The 19,500-nt window shown below is 37.7% G+C and overlaps 1 protein-coding gene across 2 annotated transcripts; it reads right to left on the bottom strand.

Moving 5' to 3' along the window:
* Nucleotides 1-2,206: 2,206 nt before the first annotated feature.
* Nucleotides 2,207-17,836, bottom strand: LOC104934725 (uncharacterized). Of its 2 annotated transcripts, none has more exons than XM_019258433.2 (8): nucleotides 17,509-17,836; nucleotides 15,444-15,601; nucleotides 12,703-12,959; nucleotides 10,678-10,765; nucleotides 8,852-8,964; nucleotides 7,384-7,533; nucleotides 7,023-7,113; nucleotides 2,207-2,473 (listed from the first exon to the last, which is right to left on the bottom strand). In XM_019258433.2, exons 1-8 carry the CDS (start codon nucleotides 17,603-17,605, stop codon nucleotides 2,435-2,437), a joined length of 993 nt encoding a protein of 330 aa, XP_019113978.1. In that variant the 5' UTR covers nucleotides 17,606-17,836; the 3' UTR covers nucleotides 2,207-2,434. The 2 variants fall into 2 exon arrangements, with proteins under 2 accessions (XP_019113978.1, XP_010748755.2); XM_010750453.3 differs by having other exon boundaries at nucleotides 7,023-7,110.
* Between the last annotated feature and the right edge of the window lie 1,664 nt (nucleotides 17,837-19,500).

The raw sequence follows: 19,500 nt of genomic DNA, 5'->3' as shown, positions 1-19,500 counted from the left end.
AATCCAACCAGGTGTGAACAAATCTAAAAACCAGTTCTGCCTTTCTTTCACATCTGGAGTGAGATAACAAAAAATAAATTGTATGGAACACGTTAAACTTGCATGAGGTTGATACAAATCTTAAGATCATGTTCATTTTAAACATGACTTATTATGAGTAATACAAAGTCTGTTAACATTCAAATCACTCTTGCTCTTGTCTTTAACAAAATCATTCAGAAAGTAATATTTTGTGTCAAATCTACAGATATATCACAGCAGCAGTTATGTCCCTAAAGGTTCAAATGCTTCGTTATGTCAATCAAAAAAGCCAAATCTTCCAGCCATACAGTAGCTGACAATTCTCTGACGTGATTGGCCCCCGGGCAATACTTTGGACATCCCTGCCCTACAGTAAAATGACCTGAGTACCGTTTCAAAAGGCCACCCCCCACCCCCCCAAAAAAAACTTTAAAAAAAATTGTGGGTTTGTGGATTTGAAATTTTTCAATTTGAATTAGACTCTAATTTCATGGAAGATGAACCGATTTTCATGGAAAATCATCAGCATACCTCATGAAGTCCCATTGTAATCTTGAATCTCACTAGACAAGACCCTAAAGGGCTGCACTGACTGGGGTTCAGAAATTGTCTGTCACAACCAAACAAGGCTTTCAAAATGACTGAAAATAATCACTGCTGCCTTTTCAGTATTTAACTGGTCATGAACTACTCACAGTTTTACTCCAAATCTGGCCTAACACTGGATTGGTTATATTTCCTGTTTCCTTTCCTCTCTCATTACATTTGTTGTTAATATGTTAGGATCTTTCATAACAGTTTTTGACAGTTGATCACCGGTTCTGTACTGTTCAGCTTGTTAAAAGATATTTGCGCCTTTATGGCCTATCAAACCATTTCTAAATCTTCTTATTCACTGACGAGTTTAAGGAAGTATGTGACCCAAGTGGCAGAGCGTAAACAAGGAGTTTGTTTCTATTTAATGCAAAGTCAGCTTCAATCTAGGATTAACTTAGGTGTTCACCCTTATTATCACACAGGGAGAGTTAATGAAAGTCAGTGTTGATGACTAAGATGCTGAACTAAACCCCAGGCTTAATACTGTTTACAAGAGCGAGTGGAAAGTATTACCTCTTAAAGCACTAAGCAAACACTAAACACTGAGGAAAAGAGTTTTAAGGCTTTGCTAAACATAAGGTGAAACCTTCATTTATTTCATGTTTTGCATTGTATTGATTGTCACTTTAAAGTTGTGTATAATCCAATGTCTCTACCTTTAAGATGATCTATTTTTAATGTAGAGGCACTGGATTATAAATATAAGAACTTGGACACCTGAGACCACGATCTGCATCCTGCATCCCATGTGTTCTTAGGTTTAGGCTATTAAATTAAAAGCTATTGATTGTGGTAAGAAAAAAAAAAAGGTTGTGGTCCATGCATCCTGTTTTTCAAGCTCCCAGTCCTTGTTGACATTTTCAGTATTTAATGAAAACCACAAACTTTTCCTGGCCTTAAGTGAGTTTGTTGAAGTGCCTAAAGATGACCATAAACATATTACTCATGCTTTCTTTGCTAAATTAATAGCTTAGAGCTGGGTTAATTTTATTGTTTTGTTAATGTGAAAATAACAACAAAAGAAATCCCATGTTCTTAGTCACTTGGTCAACAGTGATCGAGAGTACCAGTCAAATCTTGAGCAGAAGATCATAGTAGCAATTTTTAGCCACAGTGCTAATAAAATCAATCAACACACCCTGTAGTGAAGATGAAATAAAGTCCCCAAACATTTGCTTTGTCTGTAAACTGTTGCCTTTACACCATGTGTGCATTGTATGGTTCACAAATGATGGAGCCTCTGAGTCGTCGTCATCAATCTGACACTCTGCGTACTTTCTCCTGCTGACAAGTGAAAGTCAAGTGATAAGTGAAGAGATGTACCAGATTCTCAATGGGGGAACAATCAGTAGGGTTTCATTTTGGTCTAAACAACACGTCTGTTGTTTCCTCTGCACACCAGCTGCTGCTATGAGGATTCATTGGCAAAGCAACACAAGAGAACATTCTCAGGTGCTTTTGCTCTTGTTAGTGTTGATTAGAAGGTTTGAATAATGGACAATTACAGGAAAATGTGACTTTAGGAACACATGTGATGTGCAGGTGTCACAGCAAAAAGGAGGACAGGAGCAAACTGTACAGTGTTTAATTCAGTCATATATCACGAAAGTAGATTCTTTTCAAGACAGGTGGACAATAGTGGAAGAAAAAACAATAAATGTGTGGTTTTACAGGTATTTTGAGGGTTTTTTTCTGACAATGACTGGGAAGTATTCCACAAAGTTAACCACACAGACAAACATCTAGTAGTTATCTTCTGGTTTGCAGAAGGTGGGAAGAGAAAAAGAAGACGAGTTCAGGCTCCAGGCTTCTGTCCTCAAGGAGGTTTTTGGTATCCGTTGATAGGGCTCCCCGCCTGAGGACAGAAAAATAAACTGTAAGTTAAGATGACCAAAGATAATAAACATTCAGTATCTGCCAGAAGGGAAATCAGAGAGGAAAATGTCTTAGTAAGTACAGTAACGACAGGTCAAAAGGTTAAAACAGGGCTCAATTTTTTTTTTTTTTTACATTTTACATGTCTAAGTTATATATCTGTTGTTCCAACAGCACATCAGTGGCTATATTTCATTTGTTAGGAAAATGTGGTTGCGTGGTTACTGCTGGCTCAAAACAAGTCTATACAACCTAAACTGACACACTACTTGCACAAGCCGGGGTTAATCTGTGCAGCTCAGGCATGTTCCAGTCAGAGCAGAAGTGTTGTGTGTTCCAGATTATGTTTCTGCAGGTGTACAGGCTGATGTGCAAAAGGAACGCCAGGGAATTTATCATTTTTGAGTGAGTTAGCTCTGTTATAGCCCTGAGTTTTGATCACATAACTATACAAATCATAAGTCAATGCTTCTTCTTTTATTGTTGTCCAGCAGGAGGTTGCATCCTCAGAAGTATTTTTGTGACCCCCATTTTACAGATTTCTGTACAGAATGATAAAACCAGGTACAGCAATCCATTAAAGCAAGAAAGTTCTCATTTCAAACCATTTTCTCCAAAAGCCCCCATAGTCCCCTACAATCCCCCAAAGGATGAAGTGGGTATAGGTAATGGATGGGTGGACAGTTCTTACTAGCTTTGTTGATCTTGCTCAAACATTTTCTCCTTCCAGAAAGCAGACATCTGCAAAATCTCACAAATACCTTTGAAGATGCAACCTGCTGCTAGTTATAGAAGGTAATAAAATAATGTTTAAACTTTTCGCCTCAGCTTTGGGAACGTTATGTGACCAAATCATTGACAAATGGGGAAAACTCTGGTCGTTGTAATGTTTGGGGGACAGGCCAGAGTAGTGTAAAGGTTACCAATGGGGAAAGCAGTTGGATTTAACCCCCAGCAAAGTCTTGCCAATTAATGGAGGTGTACGATGGGTCAATGCAAATAACCTACAGCTTTAACAGCATTTTAATGCCTGGTCCTAACTCATGTTGAAAGAGTGAGTGAAAATGCTCTTTGAATAAGTTGTAAACTACACATAAAACACTTTTGAACCAAATCTAGTTAAATCCCTGATACATACTAGATGTCTTGTGACTTAGAAAATCTGCTTACTGGAATCCCACTCCCTTGTCTTATTTGGATTTTATCTCTTTGGCAGCTAAAAATGATACTCATGTCTAAAGAGTGTGAATCTACAGTTTATATAAATTATGTCAAAGCTAATGGATGTGTTTTATCATAGTTGTTTGCTCCGTATCTCCGGTGATCCCCGCTCCTCCAGCTACATTTCCTCCCTCCCTGAGCTCTGCAGGGGCTGAAAAAAAGCACCCTGCATCATCTGCACTCAATCAGAATAATTATCCCAAGAAATGCATTGCAGAGCCTGTGAGAGGTGAAGGGAATGAAGCACAGAGGCAATCACCTCCCTCCAGTCATTATTAGTCATCTCTCTGCTGCTTTGGATGAGGACCCGGACGGCTTGGGTGGAAGCCATGTGCAAGCAGCAGACGGACGGACAGACAGAGAAAAAGGCCTGATGTGACTCTGGTGCCCAGAAAATATCAGCAATCTCTCAAGGTTTTGGCAGCACAGCAGCTCCTCTGGGGACTGGCAGCACACGAGTATCAGCCTTATGTTCTGTCTGTCAGGCTTCCTCTTATCCACAGATTTTAAAACACTGAACTTGTCACTCTGAAGATGTGTAGAGCTTTTAAATATCCCGAAGTGAGCACCTTTTGGGTTCTTCACTATAAAGAAAAATCTTCCAGGAGGATGAAGCATTTGCGGTCCTGTCAGGATTTGTGAACGCTTCCTGGAGGAGTTCTTTGTGGGACATTGTGGGGTTCCAGTTTGATTGCAAAATGGCTTTGCAATCAAAAGTTCCTCAAAGCCCTCTAACTTTTTAAAGCAGACAGACAGAAAAACTAAAACACTGATTAGGCTCCAGTGCCCATGAAGTATCAGCTTTATGGATGTCCTGGCAGCCCTGCAAGTCCACGGGGGACTGGCAGCCGTCCTCAGATGAATATCTCTGTGTTTTGAATTTCTATTTCACCCCTGAGTTTTGCACTTGTCACTGATCCAGAGGTTTTAAAAGGCTGAACTTGTCTAAAGGTAGAGGATCTTTTCAAAAATCCAAAGGCAGCTACATTACTTATTTTACTTAGCCTTAAAACATTCATTAATAAACCGTCATACCCGAGGAGCAGTACAATCCCTCTCTATTATTCTATAAAGCCATCAAATAACCCTCTGAAAGCTTGTTTACTTACAAGAAGCATTTGAATTCAGATCTAATTCTTATTTCATTTATCCATCTATTCCACTATTTGAAGTTTAGTAGCGGCCATAATTTTAGTTATGATGACATACTCAATAGTGAAGTAATTGCTGAGATTTAGCAACATGATGACATCACAAAAAGATGACATCTCAAAGGGGCAAAACCAAAGTGAGCATGTTCAAACAAAAGATCCAGTCCTGCCACTATCTGACTTCTTTATGATAAGTTGCTACATTTCTGATCCCCACAATGAACTTCATGAGAACAATATTATTATTACTGATAGTAAATTGCCAGAAAATCCGAAAGTACTTCAAACTAAAGCTAACGGAAAGAATCGCAAACAAGCTGCTTAGTATACCCCCTCCCTATGAGTAAGTTTTAGGCAATAAAGGGTTAAATTTCTCATGATGTAGAAAAATTCCCAAATTAAGCAAATATTCATAGTTGGCCAATATGCCCCCTAGTGTCTGTTAGGTGATATAGCAATGTCTTCAAATGTTGCACACTCTGCATTACTGCTAAACACTATATGAAGTTGTATGTCCTTCTTAAAATAGACAGCAGACAGACAAAAGCACTGATGAGGATTTATTAGCCTTGAGGAAAAAATAAAAAATTCCTGGCGCTGCAACAAGACCACTGCAGACTGGCAGCTGTACCCAGATGAATATTAGCCCTGTGTTTTGGATTTCTAATATTTCATTCCTGAGATCTGAACTTGTCCTCTCTGATCCAGAGATTTAAAAACAATGAACTGATCATTCCAAAGATATTAGAGGTCCCTTCTAAAATGTAAATGAACTGTAGGTACAATAGGTACAATAAATAAACCTGAAGCTGTCCTCATTACAGCACTGCAATAACTATTAACTGAGCACGTAGTGTACAGTTGGCTTTAAGAGAGTTTTTGCAGAAAACAGCTGCAGCCAAGAACGACACTATGAAAATGGTGAGAGTGAACTTTAACAGTAAAGTTGCTGTTTTTACATCATCATTTGAAACATCGCTGGTATTAAAATCTCATTAATGTTCAGTAGAAATGTGACATTTATATACCTCCACAAAGACTCTTATGAAGAAGACATACTATCAGTGTTATTTTGTTTGGGTCTGGTTTAAGGAATATTCTGCGGTCATGCAATGATTGTATCAAGGCTTTTAAAGAAACCTTTAAACAACAAAAACAAAGATGAGACTCCAGTACCCATGAAGTTTCTGAGTTCTGGCTGTATGACAGCCCCTGTAGCGACTGGCAGTCGCGCCCAGATGAATATTAGTCCTGTGTTTTTGGATGTCTTCTATTTCAGTCTTCAGATCAGTCTTTGTCTTTGATCCAGAAATGTTTTAATACAGGAGTTGTCACTCTTAAAATAAAGGTTACGGAGGTTTCTTTCAAGAACCTTCACATTAGAACAATATATAAACATTTTTATACACACGCTAAATTAGTTGAAGAAAATTAGTCCGCAACTATTTTCATAATTGATTTATAGGTTTTGTTTTTTGTTTTTTCAGTGTAAATGTCAAACATTTTCTGGTTCCAACTTCTCAAATGTGAGGATTTGATTCTTTTCTTTGTCATGTGTGATAGTGAATACTGAATATCTTGGGGTTTTGGACTGCTATTCAAATAAAACAAGCAATTTGAATATATCTTCTTGGGTCTGTGGGAAACAGGCTTTTTCAGTATTTCCTGACATTTCACAGACAAAATAATAAATCAAATAGGAGAGAAAATAACAGGCAGATTATTCGATAATGAAAATAATTATTATTTACACATATGAGGGATTTGTGGATGTCAGCTGAACCGTAATGGCTCCATGTTTGGTTGCCAAAGAGTTTTCAGTGACCCCCTACAGGTACTTCAAAGCCTCTTTACTTTTAACAGTCCGCAGAAGACAGAAAAACACACTTAGCCGCCCCTTGTTCAAGAGGTATCTCTAATTTCTGGAAGAACTGACAGCACTGCAACTCCTCTGGGGCTTGGCAACGATACTCAGATGAATATTAGCCCTCCCTAATAAATCTCTAATATTTCACCCCTGAGGTTTGCATGTCCACCCAAAGATTTTAAAACACTGAGCATTAAAGCTGCAACAAGATTTCATTTCAAAAGATTTGCGAAGACCGTAGGGCACGTGACCATTTAAAAATCTATTGGGTAGTAACATTAAACTGGTACCTGGTTAAAGAGCTCCTCATGCAGTGTGTTTGACTTCTCCACCTGAGACTCCAGGTCAGCCTCTGCATCGGCATCCCACGATGTTATACTGCTTCAAAAGAAAGGCATCTTAGTCATGTTGTAAATTCATATTGTACTGGAAAGTATGTAAGGGTGGGCCAAAGTGGAAAATGTATAAAAATGATGGGAGATGAAGAGGAATTTTGTTTTCTTTATTTCGTATCCAGTGGGAGTATTTTTAAAACACTCCAGAGCTGATTTCTAGCAAAAGATGTATAGCTTTGTCAAAGTGATATATACTGTATGTTGCATTCATATATCTATATATCTGACTGCCTGATCTACTTTATTTCTCCTTTACCTGTCACAGCATGTAGTGTCCTGTAGGGGACAGAAGACATTCTGCGTGGGACTGTCAACGTGTAAACTCTCCAGTTTCTCAGCCTTCTTCTCCAACATGCTGACCTGTTGCAGCAGAGTTTCTCTTTCCTCCATCAGAGAGTATTTGAATCTGTAGATTTAGACAATGACATATATTTGTAAAATTCCTACAGCCTGGATTTTATACTCCTGCAGAGGGTGATTCTTCATCCTCTCATTTAAGTGAACTCAGATGTTGAAGCTACATATGGAGGTCTGTAGGATGGTTGCTTCACAGAATCCGATTAACACTATTTGCTAACAAAAAGCAGGTCTCAAAATTTGTATTTTATGCAGCTCTGTTACTTACACTTACATTTCACTATCTGTTGGGAAAGTTAATGCCTCTTAGCAAACTTTTTTTCTGCAGAGTTTTTGTCTGGGTCAGGGTATATTAGTTTTCAAAGCTGCTAATGTTTGTGTCTCACATTAACAAAGACATATACAAAGGATAGACAGAGATGTGAAAAAGAGGCCCTCCCCTTCTAGTGGACCACCATGGGATCTTAATCCATCAACAGCAAGACACATGTTTTTTTTGTAAAAATACATAATTAGAAAGACTACACACCCAAAGTCACACAAGTGACCTCATGACTTTCTCCCTCCACAGACTTTGCAGCTCCAACAGAACCGATTAACTCTCCTTCCCAGCACATCTTGTGATGATGATTTTCAATTCTTAAATATTTGCTACTTTAATATTTTTTATCCCTGTTCTTGAAGAACGAAGTGAAACGTCCTATCACCTATCAAAGGTGATAGCCTTCAGTTTCTGCCTCCTAACACCTCTAAGGCATACACATATACATGAAAAAAGTCACATGTAGAAAACCAAGAAAGAAAAGATACTAACTAATCCTTAAAGTATGTAACATTTCTGCTTCAAATGATCTAAATGCTATAGACCTTTGTTATGTATTTTGTGTATTTTGTGTACATCTTGTGTACTTACATTATCCTAAATGTTTTCTTTGAGCTAAGGGTTTCAGTTTGTCGCCGGTCAATGGTGTCTTGTCTCTTGTTCCTATAACTTCTGAGGATATGTCAGATACGTCAGGAAGGACGTGACTAAAACTTTAATACATTATGTCATCTGTGAAAAACTTCTGCCGCAGTCGTGTCAGATAGATTTTCATCAGCACTGGCTGTTGAACAATAAAGACAACATTTCCTGCGCTACTTTATAACATCAAACTGCATCTTTTGCTCAATCCAGTAAGAAGAGCATTGACAATACACAAATTTAGAAACCTCTCATGTGAAGTCGCCTGCTTATTGTCTGCTCATATCATTAATTATGAAAGTTTGTTCTCAGACACTTTAATGTCCTTTGAAAGTTATTTATATCAGGTGCTGTGTGTGGTGGTAAAAGACAGTTGGATCAAGGTCAGGGAGAAAATACACACCTCTTCACACAGCACATCCAGTAGCGCTGCTGCTGACAAAGCCACTCAAACTGCTCTGCTGTCTCCTGTAGTTTCCCAAGACTCCCCTCATTCTGCAGCTGCAGTTCGTTCACCTCAAAGACAAGACAACATCACTTTATTCCTCCCCTTTATTTCAACCAGGATGAGATCAAGACAATGAGAAAGCAGGAAATAACGAGGTTGATTGTGGGGTGTGACTGATGGCGGTGACTGTTGAACTCACTGCCGTCATCTGGAAAGATGAGCGAAGGCAACAGAGTCGGATTTAATCTCTGACTCCCAGGACTTTCAAAATAATTCACTGACTTGATCTACCACAAATAAATGTTCTCATTAAGTTCCTCACTGACAGGGCGGTCTGTTTTGTTCTCTTGGACTTGTGCAGCTGTCTCGTAGGAGAGATAATTGTAGACCTGGATTATTTGCAGTTTGATGGACTGGTTGAAACAGGGGCCAGTAAGGGAGTGAGTCTTTGAGGCCAAGTGTAAATAAAATAATGACAGTATGTAGGAATGTTTCAGTAATGCCCGGACTCCACACACATTAATACAAACCCACTGCCAGCAACATCTGAGTTAGTGTGTTCTCTGGGGTGGTTGTAGTTTTTAAAATTTGGACACAGTACATAAATATGAACCTTGGGGTTTTATGTTTCATGAAATTAACTGTTCAAAATCCAACAACAGACTTGTTGTCTTACTGTTTTTAACTGGCTTGCTGACACATCGACCGAAACTAGCCTGAGAAAATCATGAGCAGTGTTAATCCATTACTTCTGATTGGAGGAGCTGGTAGCAGGGGTGATATTGTGCTGCATTATTTCTGGAAGGGTTGGCTGCACACTTGACAAGAAGAAATATTTCACATGCATTATGAAACCGTTAAAAGTCCATTATTTATCTATTTATGCTCAACCACAAAAGACCAAAGCAGCATTGAACAAAGTGTCCAAGTCTGACATCTGGTGGACAAAAGTCACATTACACCAAGTGAGCAACATCCATTTCAAAGCGTCATTATTTTATAATTTTTTTTATATTTTCTGGGACATCCTCAGATTATTTATACAGAATATACGTCAACTAATAAATTATGATGTACAATTATGGACTGAGCTGTCTGGCAGTAAAATTATGCACAAATTATATTCCAGTGATATATTTTATTCTGAAATGGGTCATTGTGCATAATGAGTGTATTTACTTTTGGTACATTAAGTATATTTTGATACTAATACTATCACTGAAGAATGGAAATGACTACTGTCCTCTGTGTATCAACATTGTCAATCTTTAAGTGACCTGAATTCAATTTCTTAAATAAACTGCCCTTTTATAGTAAAAGAATGAAAATCATTGATGTATGTATTAAGGGAATAATTTATCCAAAAAGTGTCTTTTTAATAGAGCTGAAAGTGTTGAAAACAATTTTCATGATCAGTAAATCATTTCAAGTAAAGCAGTTTGAATACAAAGAATGCGGCATTTAATGTACTAAACCATGAAGTGATCAGGAAAATAATCAGCAGATTCAGTGATATTGAAAATCAATAGAGGCACTCAAATAAAAAAACATGATTATAAACATGAACATATGGATCAACAGTGGAGAAGTGGTTTGACTCTGTCAGCACATTCACAGAAAATATTCCTCTTGATTTGTGGAGCTATACTTCAGTGTTGCACTAACTATCTCTACAATAACTCTGACAAACAGACAGAGCTGGAAGAGCTGACTTGTTGCTCACAGACACAAAATGAGGCAGAGCTGCGTTTGTTTCTGGATCATAAACTTTGTTCTCTTACCTCCTTCTGATGAGCTCTGCGTAAATCCTGCAGCTCCTTTATCAACGTTTTGTTGGTGTCTTGTAGGTCCTCCAGCTCCATCGTCTTACTGTTGGTGACAAATACAACGACAATAGTAAAATTATTCAATGTGACTGGAGCAGAGTCATATGATTGTCGTTCGGCATGGAAAAAAATGCATATGAAAATGTAATTGAGTTGGCCTTTAACTGACTATATATAATGATTTTTATATTTTGGATAACTCTGCACTAAAACTGACAACGGAATGTGTTCATACGTTATCACAAGAAGAAGAAAGAAGCAGCATTTAAAAGGCTTTAAGTGTATGATTAAAATATGACTTTTTGGTGCTTTGATTGTGCTTAACTAAAATAAACTAAAATAATGTTTCTTTTCTAGTTTTTGTGGGTGTTTCTTCAATAGATTGAGATTTCATTTTTCAACCCTTCATAAACTATTTAACTGTTTCACAGTCATGCAAATGAGATTCATTTTCACAATTATATCAGTACATTTAATATTAAAGTCAATAAGAATTAAGGCAAATGTAAAAATCTAACTATAAACCTCTGTTAATGTTCATCTTCTGACATGGAATCATAATGTGACAACATATTCTGACATTAATCCGACTCCCCACAGGGATTTAAAGTCAGCAGACTGAGGCACAGCACTGCCCGCAGGACGAGTTCTGCTGACTTCAAATCGCACATCAGAACTCGATGTTTTTATTAAATCTTGAGACAACGGTTGGGGGTGAAGTTCTTCTCTGTGGGTTTGCAGAGCAGCTGGTGACAGCTTCACTTGGCCTCAGTTTGCTGGAGATTTTTTTGGTTTTGTTTTGTTTTGTTTTTTTGAATGTTTCTCTTCTTAACCTGCAGCCTTATCTAGGCTAATGCTCTTTTTTTTATTACATTTTGTTCAGTTTTGACAGCTGGGTGGAGCGTGGAGGAATGTGTTTAAATCGAACCATCAACAATTCAACGTGGGTAAGAAAAATAAGTTTACCGCAACTATTTTTTCAGGAATTTCCTCCACAAATCAGAGCTGTAACAGACTCTGGTCTGAAGCACAGACTAAGTGCTATACTTTCAAGTGAACAGTTGTGTATCATCATTTTAGTATCATCTTCATTACAATAACGTGTAAAAAGTATAGAATAGCCACATGATTAAATCTTTTTATTCCTATTCAGGCTGGTGAAGGGCTAAACCAGAAGTTTGTGGCTTGGTCGGCAGAAGTCTCTGGTGTGCCTGCTCTATGCTTGACACAGTGTGGAAGCATATGCAAAAGATCTGAGTAATTTTATGCTTTCAAATCAAACTGAGCAGCAAAACAGAGCCCCATTGCCAATGCTGTATTCAGTTCTCTTTATACATCCGTGATATTCATCAATGGAGTCCACCATGTAGCATGGCCATGTTTCTACAGTAGCCCAGAATGAAGAAACCAAACAAAGCTTTCATAATGTAGCAATCAGCACCTTTTAGGAGGTTACACATGTGATGCACACACCCACATCAGCTTAGAGAATAATTACGCCAGTATTCTAAAGCGAAATGGCATATCTCCACTCCCCAGAGGAAGAGGCTCAGTCCATCCTGACAGTGATAGTCACATAATTCTACACCCATTCTACAAAATCAGTTTATTGTTTCCCATCATCCTCTCTACTCCGTGGACCCAGCTTCAACTGCCAGCCTTCTAGACTGATCATTTTCTGGAGCAGACAGCAGTGCACTGAAACTAAAAGAGGTTGCTTTCTCACACGCACTTGGAAGGAAAGGGTGAGGTCAGTGCGATTCAGTTGATTGCAATCTGCAACTTCACTGCTAGATGCCATGAAATCTTACACAATGGTCCTTTAAAGCACCTCAACCTCCCAGACTTCAGTTAGCCTCTACTGTCCAACTACAGTTGATTTGTTTTGTTATAATTTGTGATTTTATTCTGAAAGGCACTTGAGCTTTTGACTTCACCACAATGACCATGCATGTTTGTTCATCTGTGTCTGCACCCTACCTGCACAGCTCTGCCTTCAGGCTCTCTGTTAGCACAGCTCTATGCTGGGCCTCAGCATGCAGCTCTGCCTGGAGGCCCTCTGCCACCACAGCACTGCGATGGGCCTCAGCATGAAGCTCCTCCACCAGGCCCTCCAGCTTCACCTCAGAGCTCTGCAGACACAACAGCTCTGAGCCGACCTGCCGCAGCAGCTCCTCATCTCGGGAGCTCTCCTTCACGAGCAGAACCACACGCTGCTGCAGCAAGTCCACCAGGTACTGCAGAAAAACATGGAAGTATATATGTACACACAACCTCATCTACACACATGTACAGATAAATATATTCATGCATACATAGCTTTTGCAGAATGTTTTTACACAACCAAATTATCTTGGATGTTAGTGTTTATTAGTTTATTTCATGCTGAACTCTGTCACGTGCTTACATAAATGCACATGCACCAAAACATGGATATAAATATGCATTGCACATATTATCAGTGCCTATGAATCTTACATTACTCAGTACTTCCTGAGCTTTTAAGATGTCCTTGTACAGACCGATGATGATATCAGACACACCTATACAATGGGTCAACGAGGTTGTGACAAGCCCAAACCTGACGCTATATCACATCTATGTGGGGAAGGTGAGTGAGTCACATTCTCTAAATCCCTGACAAATACCACTGTAAAAGGCTGCTCGTTTTTTACTGTGAAGTAGAGATTGTGCTTGTTGGGTGAAACATCTAATTTCTAATAGGAACACAACCACAGCTTTCCCAACTGGGGTTTGAGTCCCACAACAGATTGTAGAGGTCAAAAGGTAAATAATGTGTAATGAAACAACAGCCTATTTTTGCCACACAAAATGAAGTTAAGTCTGGGAAAAAAAGTCAAACTGCTCACAGCTCAGAACCTGTACCCAGGAGCCAAAAACTCAGAAAAAAGACTGCCAAAACCTTCACAGCATGTTAACACTGGCACTTACTGTCCGCCTAATTCTAGTATAATTTCAGTAATTGCAGCATAGGTGGCCCACTGGTATGGTCATGGCTCTGTGGATTTAAATGATGGCACTGTACTGAGGTTAAACACTACAAGGTGAAATTACACAAATTTAAAAAGATTACTCTGAATTGGATAGAAGCTGACCTTCAGGTAAGTATTTCCTTTCTCAGTCTATTATTGCCAAACCAATGTTTGAGGTTAAAATAGAGCTGATTGTTGTTTTGGGAATCAGGATTTGGTGAAAGGAGTGGCTCATAGTGACGAACCCACAAAGAATTATCAGCTTTTGGAACTTTTGCAACTAATAGGTTTGGTTTCATGGCACATTTACAGTCTGGTCCAGTCTCAGCAATCTCAGCAACATTATTCCAGCATTATGCAGCTATTTCAGCAAACACAGCTCTGATAAACCCACTGTACACAACACAATTCATTTCCAGCATCACTAGCTGGTGAGATCCAGATGTCTCTCAGGAGTTGGAGGAGCCCTAAACTACGCAAGACTGAATGATGGATGGAGAAGATGAATGCTAACATTGCGTTGTGTCCTTTCTCCGCCAAGGACAGCCACCTAATCCAGGTTTATTTTAACTGATGACATGAATTTTCCTCTTTCGGTGGTGAATTCCCCCATGAAGCGAAACAGAATCACTAAATGCAAAAAAAGTCTCACTAACATTTGAGTCTAAATTACCCATATAAGCAAGTAGCAGCTTAGGCTAACACACTAGCTAGCTTATTATGCTTCCCAGTGCCGTTATTAGATGATAGAACATTCACAGTGTGTCATTATTTTTATATTTGGAGGTGTATTTTAAGTTCTTTCTTTTCAATTCATGATTGATGTTAATTTAATTTAATTTTTTTTAGCCCTTAAGGGACACCGTATCACCTTTGAGTTAATACAGTAAACTTCTTAGCAAACAGTTGCCTACTTACACTTCTAGCAGATACAGAGTTTATTCAAAGTTGTTTCTGGCTACTTGAATTATTGACTTTTAGCTACATTTTCCTAAAAAACAACTCCTTAAAATAACTGGCTTTTAAGAAACATTTTTTTTCACAGCCCTTTTTTTTTTTACATCAAAAAGGTTGACTCTTTCCTTTAAGGGGTTACAGTATGTATGAGGTCCTGCATATGTGAATAATTCAACATAAAAATAAATCAAAAGAAATTGAAATAACCACAGTTAGTAATATTTGTAAAAGGTACATTCAGTTTCGTAACAAGAATTTTCGCCAGATGGTCTCTTACCAATTCAACATCTGATGCTACTTTAACAAGGGTAAAAAATGATCTCCAAAAGTTATCTAACAGTGGGCATTGCCAAAGTATATGCATATGGGTAGCCATGGTCTGTCCACATCCCCTCTCCATGACTGGTTTGGATTCATCTTGTGGTGTTCTGGGAAATCTGTTAATTATTTTCCACTGAAATTCTCTACAAATTGGAATAACTGACTGTATGAGCATGAGCACAGATTCTTAGCCTCTCATATGTTGTAGCTCTCTGTCCTACTTTTCTTTCACATTAGAAGTATTGTCCATTTTTAGCTGCTGATGCTCAGTCTCTAACTCTGTCCGTCTGCTGTTTATTGCTGAGCAGGTAGTGCACAGCAGATCTGTGGGACTCCTCTTGTTTAATACAGCTTTAATATCTAATATAATTGTAGATACATGTCCCCACCCATTATATTTCAGCTCAGTGAGATTATCTTTCCTTGACATTTCATTTATACTCTGTTCACCTGTTGTTGGTGGAGCTTGCTGACGAGTTGGTCCTGTCCCATCCTGAGCTCCATGTTCAGTTGCTCCTGGTGGTGGAGTCGGGCGGTCACAACTTCCAGTTCATTCTGCAGCCTCCTCTCCCTGTCTCTGGACAGCAGGAACTCCCTGTCAAGCACTGCTGCAGCCAGAAAGAACAGAGCCAAAGTCAGGTTCGACCACTAAACCATGATTTTCATTAAAACACAAGATCTGCTGAATGTGTGCCACTTGGATGTGTTTAGTGAAATCTAATGAAAGAGTTTTTCTACTGCCCGCAGCATAAAATTACATTTTAAACCGTAACACTTTAAATGTAGGGTTGAATGTCAGCTACTAACATTCTGACAAAAACTTTCCTTCTTCAGGTTTAGAGGCATTGCAATATCAGCATATTGGTGCTATGCAAGAAAAAGAAGTGCCAACTTAAATGTGACAAGTTTATTGTTAAAAAGATATTTTTAACTTTATAACAAGATATTTATTATAATCATAACAATAAATGTAACAATAACCTTTTGTTATATGTTATAATTTATATAATATAATGTTATATTGTGATGTGGTAAACTCTTTTAGATCTATCACTGGTCATCAACAGTGGTTTACATCTGTCTCTCGCAGTCGACCACACAACTGAAGAGGGTTGTTTTTTTTAATTTGTTCTTCTCGCGTCCTCATCTTCTCTCCTCTGTCAGAGTCTGTTACTTATTAAATTATTATATATAGTGTGCTATTGTTTGGTTTTAATTAAATGTACTGCTGTTAAACTAAAAATATGTTCTTAACAAAGAAACTCTTGACAAACAGAACAGACAGTTATAAATTTAAAAAAAGTATCTTGTGTGCACATTGTAAATTTAAATGATGGTTCACAGCTGGCAAAACCAGCCCTTGATGTTTAATAGCACTGCTGCGCTATTATTATGAAATTCGCTGGAAATGATGATGATGGTGTGATTGTTTTTAACATAATATGTTTGCAAAGTAGGATCCAAATACTTCAGATTGGAGAAATTAAATCATTTAGCTGCAGCTACAACTTGCTGGACAGCTCACCATGTTCTCAAAATGTCACACAGTATGTCATACCTCTTAGTAGAGTACTCAGGATCATAATTTTTTTTTTTTAAACCTTCTGCTACATTAAGTGATGTTTATTTTTTATGACTTCAGTGTAATGTTTGTCTTTTTATTTGTCATATTGTCTAGTCTAACCTCTTGAGGCCTCTACATAAATATTCAGATGCACCAGTCTTTCATTAAACTCACAACTCATAGACACGTATACACTGGCAAAAAAACAAAAAACAAAACAGCTGCTGTGTGTCCATAACTTTAAAAGACAGCAGCTGTTACGCCTTCAGACATGTTTCACTGGAAGGTCCTCAAACCTAATCTAATTACATGTGCAGTGATGTTATTATGGGCTGTTGTCACTGTGGTGTTTTCACAGGATAATTCTGTTAAATATTATTTCTTCCCCATCAACTCTGACAATATTAGAGCAATAAACCAGAGACACACTTTTACAGCCAATGACGCACAGTTTCACTTCACAGTCATGACCTTTGAACCAAGTTAAGTTCAATCATCTTCTTTGGACAATATGTATTAACAACATGTCAGTGTTTCTATCTACAGTAAACATGCGGCATTAATATTTGTTGTTTTTCTCTTTTTTTTTATCATGGCAATTAAACATACATTCATTGAATACATTCAGAAATGCAGTAAGATGCAGGAAGTATGAACTTCAAGATGCTGAACTACTCTGTACTCTGCCTTAGATTACTCATTACATTTCATTAGATTACGTTACTCTGTCACTGTGTATTTGGATAATCATCAGACAACAGTGTAACTCAGTCTCTTCCTAAGTCAGCTAAGTTAGTTATTAGTTATTGGTTATAAATGTGAATTAGAGGAGACATGTAACAACACAAAAGGATTACTGGCACTAAATGCCTGACTGAACCTGTATACTACAGTAAAATGTAAAGTGTAACCTTATTCTCAGAGGTCAAAGTCTCGACCTCCTGGACTTACCTTTGTCATGAGCCAGGCGGGTGCACTTGGCCGTCAGATACTGGATCTGACTGTAGTCTTCCTCCCTGTTAGCTCGGAAAAACCTCCTCATGCTCATCTGGGTCTGAACTGCACTCTTCAATCTAAAGTGTCCTCCACATTCCCATAATCCTTAGGGCAGAGTGGGTGTGTCCCACATGGTCAGATAGGACGCAGTGTGCACATTCCCTGCCATATTTCACTTTCGCTGTTTGTGAAGTGTCTTAAAGAAGACACCCCTTCAGAGGACAAGTTTAAGCATTAATCCTGCTGTTGTCATAACATGAAGACATGGCATGCTGCTGGTGTGTGTGTGTGTGTGTTCAGGTCGGTCTGATGTGGTGTGTTGCTGCATGGCTTTCTGCTTAAACAAAAAGGAATACCTTGATTTGTTTCATGCACAAATTAAAGATTTGATCTGACGTTACATGCAAAATTAGATCTGGAAATCCAGCCTCAAGGCCTCAAGTGCAACAGGAGAGAGCCAAGTCGGGCAAGTTTTGTCTAGCAGGCAGGCATCTTTATAGCCACAGCCTCAGGACTTTAAGAATAAAGGACTGCATAAGAGCTTTTATAGAGGAAAATCATTGGAATTTAAAACCACAGCTTGTGTTTTAGGTATCTGATGTGTTATGTATTAGCTGTTTGCATGTAGAATTTAGTCTGAAACTGCAGAAAACATATTTCTTATTGATTATGGTGGTGGAATTAGGCTTAGTACATTTACTCAAGTACTGTACTTAATACTAATTTTAAGTATTTTATGTTTGTACTCCACACGTCAGAGGAAAATATTATAAAAATATAGTACTTTTTACTCCATTACTACATTTATCAGACAGCTTTAGTTACTTTACAAATCAAGATTTTATTTTAAGTGCATAAAAACATACAAAGATCTCATAAAATATGATGTTTTGTTATAACTTAAAACTACTTGACACTTTATACAAGAACAGGAGAAACAACTAGTTGATTAACTGAGATAACTATTTAGATCAGCATTTTTCTTGCTTTTCCTTAAAGAATTGCAATTTATTTTCAATCATTGTGAAGGTGTCACATTGCTATCTGGATAATAACATTTCTTACTATTTTCTTAATTCTTACAAACCAAACAACCAATCAATCTGCAGATTTTATATTGATGCATGAGTAATAATTATCCAATGAATGTATAATAGTATCATAGTCACAGGAGACGTTTTTTTCTGCATTGAGTACTTTTACTTTCATAAACATTAAGTTTTCCTGATACTATACTATACTATACTTACATACTTTTACTTAAAATACATTTTCAAAGCAGGACTTTTACTTGTAACAGAGTACTTTTATTTAAGTAAAGGACCAGAATACTTCCTCCACCGCTTCCTGTCATTATGTGTGTTGTAGATCTAGCCTTGATGGAGACTGATGGAGCCTCAGCACTGATTTATGCATGTATTATTCCTTTATACATCACATCTAGCATAATAGAAATAAATAAAAAATAGAAAAAACAGACAAAATGTTGTGTATCATTGTAGGCTATAAAGCCTATAAAGTACAACAAATAATATTAAGTGATAATAAATATCAGTAGAATTGATAATCAATACAATTTAAATGTTTTGTTGATATAAGAAGACACAACACAGAGAACAGAAGTAGATACTTTGAAAATATTCTTACTACTAAGTGTGAAGTTGCGGCTTGTTGGTGCCAAATATGTCTATAAATGAGATGCTGTTTTCTCACCACTCATTTTTCTACTATCATATTTGATGCCAGCAGAGGGAGACAAAGCACAGCTATTCCTCCCAGTCTTCTATCACGAAAACCTGTATTTCTTACCTCATATACTGTATGTATATATTTTTAATGAATGTATGTAAGTGCAAACATTTCCAAAAAGATGTTCTTTCATCATGGGTTCTTTTATATAGTTTGATGGCATTTTATTAACTTTACATTTGAAGTGTGCAAAAATGG

This window comes from Larimichthys crocea, chromosome I (assembly GCF_000972845.2).
Source record: "Larimichthys crocea isolate SSNF chromosome I, L_crocea_2.0, whole genome shotgun sequence".
NCBI lineage: Eukaryota > Metazoa > Chordata > Actinopteri > Sciaenidae > Larimichthys > Larimichthys crocea.
Note: the sequence above shows the minus strand (reverse complement) of the source record. Positions and strands in the feature narration are given on the sequence as shown.

Bases quoted from the DNA above. Each gene is read 5' to 3' on its own strand.
- LOC104934725 (XM_019258433.2), bottom strand. From the start codon at position 17,605: ATGAGCATGAGGAGGTTTTTCCGAGCTAACAGGGAGGAAGACTACAGT. The intron at 10,766-12,702 runs GTAGGGTGCAGA...TGTCACCAACAG, and splicing joins CTGAAGGCAGAGCTGTGCAG to TAAGACGATGGAGCTGGAGG. The intron at 7,534-8,851 runs GTGTGTATTTTC...CTAAATCTACAG, and splicing joins TGGATGTGCTGTGTGAAGAG to ATTCAAATACTCTCTGATGG.